This window comes from Volvox carteri (genome assembly GCF_000143455.1).
Source record: "Volvox carteri f. nagariensis unplaced genomic scaffold VOLCAscaffold_235, whole genome shotgun sequence".
Taxonomy (NCBI): domain Eukaryota; kingdom Viridiplantae; phylum Chlorophyta; class Chlorophyceae; order Chlamydomonadales; family Volvocaceae; genus Volvox; species Volvox carteri.
The window spans coordinates 2990-6993 of record NW_003307772.1 but is presented as its reverse complement, the minus strand read 5'-3'; the positions used below and the strand labels follow the sequence as shown (position 1 = coordinate 6993).

Here is a 4004-nt window from a genome sequence, read left to right as displayed (position 1 = left end):
CATATGCTTGCAGATCGCATATGGCATATGCTTGCAGATCGCATATGCTTGCAGATCGCATATGCTTGCAGACCGCATATGCTTGCAGATCACATATGCTTGCAGATCGCATATGCTTGCATATGGCATATGCTTACATATGGCATATGTTTGCATATGGCATATGCTTGCAGATTGCATATGCTTGCAGATTCGCATATGGCATATGCTTGCAGATTGCATATGCTTGCAGATCGCATATGCTTGCAGATCACATATGCTTGCAGATCGCATATGCTTGCAGATTGCATATGGTTGCAGTTCGCATATGGCATATGGTTGCAGATCGCATATGGTATATGCTTGCAGATCGCATATGGCATATGCTTGCAGATCGCATATGGCATATGTTTGCAGATCGCATATGGCATATGCTTGCAGATCGCATATGGCATATGCTTGCAGATTCGCATATGGCATATGCTTGCAGATCGCATATGCTTGCAGATCGCATATGCTTGCATATGGCATATGCTTACATATGGCATATGTTTGCATATGGCATATGCTTGCAGATTGCATATGCTTGCAGATTCGCATATGGCATATGCTTGCAGATTGCATATGCTTGCAGATCGCATATGCTTGCAGATCACATATGCTTGCAGATCGCATATGCTTGCAGATTGAACATGGTTGCAGATTGCATATGGCATATGGTTGCAGATCGCATATGGCATATGCTTGCAGATCGCATATGGCATATGCTTGCAGATCGCATATGGCATATGCTTGCAGATCGCATATGGCATATGCTTGCAGATCGCATATGGCATATGCTTGCAGATCGCATATGGCATATGCTTGCAGATCGCATACGTTGCATATGCTTGCTTAGATCGCATATGCAAACATATGGCATATGCTTGCAGATTGCATATGCTTGCAGATCGCATATGCAAACATATGGCATATGCTTGCAGATTTCATATGCTTGCAGATCGCATATGCAAACATATGGCATATGCTTGCAGATTGCATATGCTTGTAGATCGCATAATGGCATATGCTTGCAGATCGCATAATGGCATATGCTTGCAGATCGTTAATGGCATATGCTTGCAGATCGCATATGGCATATGCTTGCAGATCGCATATGCAAGCATATGGCATATGCTTGCAGATCGCATATGCCCGCAGATCGCATATGGCATATGCTTGCAGATCGCACATGGCATATGCTTGCAGATCGCATATGGCATGTGTTTGCAGATCGCATATGCAAACATATGGCATATGCTTGCAGATTGCATATGCTTGCAGATCGCATAATGGCATATGCTTGCAGATCGCATAATGGCATATGCTTGCAGATCGCATAATGGCATATGATTGCAGATCGCATATGGCATGTGCTTGCAGATCGCATCTGCAAACATATGGCATATGCTTGCAGATTGCATATGCTTGCAGATCGCATAATGGCATATGCTTGCAGATCGCATAATGGCATATGCTTGCAGATGGCATATGCTTGCAGATCGCATATGGCGTATGGTTGCAGATCGCATATGGCATATGCTTGCAGATCGCATATGGCATATGCTTCCAGATCACATATGCTTGCAGATCGCATATGGCATATGCTTGCAGATCACATATGGCATGATGCTTGCAGATCACGTATGGCATATGCTTGCAGATCACATATGCTTGCAGATAGCATATGCTTTCAGATCACATATGTTTGCAGGTCGCATATGCTTGCAGATCGCATATGGCATATGCTTGCAGATCGCATATGGCATATGCTTGCAGAATGCATCGCATATCGCATATCGCATATCGCATATCGCATATCGCATATCGCATATCGCATATCGCATATCGCATATCGCATATCGCATATCGCATATCGCATATCGCATATCGCATATCGCATATCGCATATCGCATATCGCATATCGCATATCGCATATCGCATATCGCATATCGCATATCCCATATCGCATATCGCATATCCCATATCGCTGCATATGGCATATCGCATATCACATACCGCATATCGCATATCGCATATCGCAAATTGCATAGCGCTGCATATCGCATATCGCTGCATATTGCATATCGCATTTACATATATGCATATATGCACATATATGAAACATAAGACATAATCGCTGCAGGGATCGAACCGGCGACCTACCGTTCTTTGCGGCACTGTCTTAAGCGTGTACGGCACGCTCCCGACCCGGAATTTCCAAAACGCTCCGGACAACCGGACAACCGGACCGCGCTGCGCCGCGAAGGGGACCGCGGCGCGCCGCGAAGTGGACCGTAGCTTCGACTCCCAGGCCAGGTGTGGGTGTGTGGTGCATAAGGTGCTGTGTGGTGCGTAGGTGAGAACGGTAATAATGTGGGGAAGCAGTGGCGAGGACTCAGTTACATTACATCTGTGATGGAGGGTGGCTTAGTAGCAAGCCACCGCCAGCAGTGCCGTAGCAGGAGGTCATTCTCAAGGTTCACGTCTGGCATCCAACAGCAACGATCCATAACAACAATCGATGAGGGGCCCTGATAGCAGCACGGCACAAGGAATGTCCGCGGATTGTGAGCGGTGAAGTGAATAATGCCGCCTAGGCTCGCATCACACTAATTGCATGAAATCACCACGGTGGCAGCATCGTCAGCAGCGGAGTAACAGCAGTCTGCGCGGACGATCCTGCATTTGATGGTCGTCATGAGCAGAACCCAGCTATTGCCACACCCTGGACGCATGCTTGTGTTCTCGTGTTCTAGTGCCGTTGCATTCTCACGTCTGGGCGGGTGCCTGTCCTCACCGCCTCACTGTAGTGCATACATGGGGCCGTGTCGCATCCCCATGATGCATGAGTACAGTCCCAGTCTGTCACGGCCCCAGTTGTCGCATCCTCACACCTCACATCTTTGTCGCATCCTCACACTTCACATCCCCACCATACATCCTTGTCACATACATGTCTCACCGTCACACCTCACATCTCACATCCTTGCATTCGGCAAATATTTGCAGTACTACACGTACGGTTTCATGCGGTCATACATTCACGTGCACACGCGTTGTGTGTACTCGCGGTCGCATGCCCTGGTGCTTCACATTCACGGGTGTATGGTGCTTTGTGTACGGCATGTGCGGCTGAAACCGCATATTAGGAATGTGTAGTATAGCAGCACCGGAGTGTTGCATTGCAAAAGTCAGCCATCATGCAGGGCACTGCGAAGAGATGCAGTTCCTCACCGCGGGCCGCCATGTAACAGATGCAGATGTGGAACACGGTGCCACAGAAGCAGTCGGGGTTGCTCTGCCGCTTGTCGCCAGGTTTGAAACCAAAAAGGATGTCCATGAAGGCGATCTTAACCGTGTTGAGGAGTGCTTGGCTGGTGCAGGGGTTGTTTCGCACCCGCCACCACTTGTCCATGACACGCTCCTCCCACAACGGAGCACCATCCTCGCCAAATTCCAGAAACTGCCCAGCGGCCACGACTGCAGCCGCACTGTGCAAGTCGGCGGGGTTGACATTAAACATGAGGATTGGCAGCCCGGTTGCGGTGGCTACACCACGTAGATTGGCGTGCACGTTGTGGTAATATGCATCTGTCATGTCGATGCGTGCGACTGTTCACCGAAGAGAGGTGATGAGGGTGTGCACGAGAGGTGACATGTCTTGGAGCAGGTGGCGGCGATCCGGGTGCATCTTCGGCAATGCCAGGATGTCCGCCATCACTTTGACAGCCTCTCGCGGGATGGCGCCCACCGTGTCGATGTCCTGCTGGCAGCACTTCACTGTAACCCATGTCTGCACTTTTGCGTCCTCCATGTTGAGCACGTCCACCATGCAGGCGAGCATGAGGAGGTTGCCGCTGAGCTGCCGCTGTGGCACACGCGTAGACACATGCTGGAAGAAGGTCCGGTTGCTCATACCCAGGGGACGGATGCCGCCCTTTGTGTACAGAAATGCGGTGGGGAAGTTGCTGGCAAGCACATC

General features: G+C 49.5%; 1 protein-coding gene across 1 annotated transcript in view; it reads right to left on the bottom strand.

The window, feature by feature from the left end:
- Window positions 1-4004, bottom strand: part of VOLCADRAFT_100932 (uncharacterized protein) — a gene marked incomplete at both ends in the record, with an annotated part of 15938 nt that overhangs the window by 11281 nt on the left and 653 nt on the right. The window contains 4 exons of the mRNA XM_002959420.1: window positions 2186-2363; window positions 2820-2826; window positions 3257-3634; window positions 3774-3890. Coding sequence (XP_002959466.1) covers window positions 2186-2363; window positions 2820-2826; window positions 3257-3634; window positions 3774-3890 — 680 coding nt within the window. The remainder of the gene's footprint in view (window positions 1-2185; window positions 2364-2819; window positions 2827-3256; window positions 3635-3773; window positions 3891-4004) is intronic.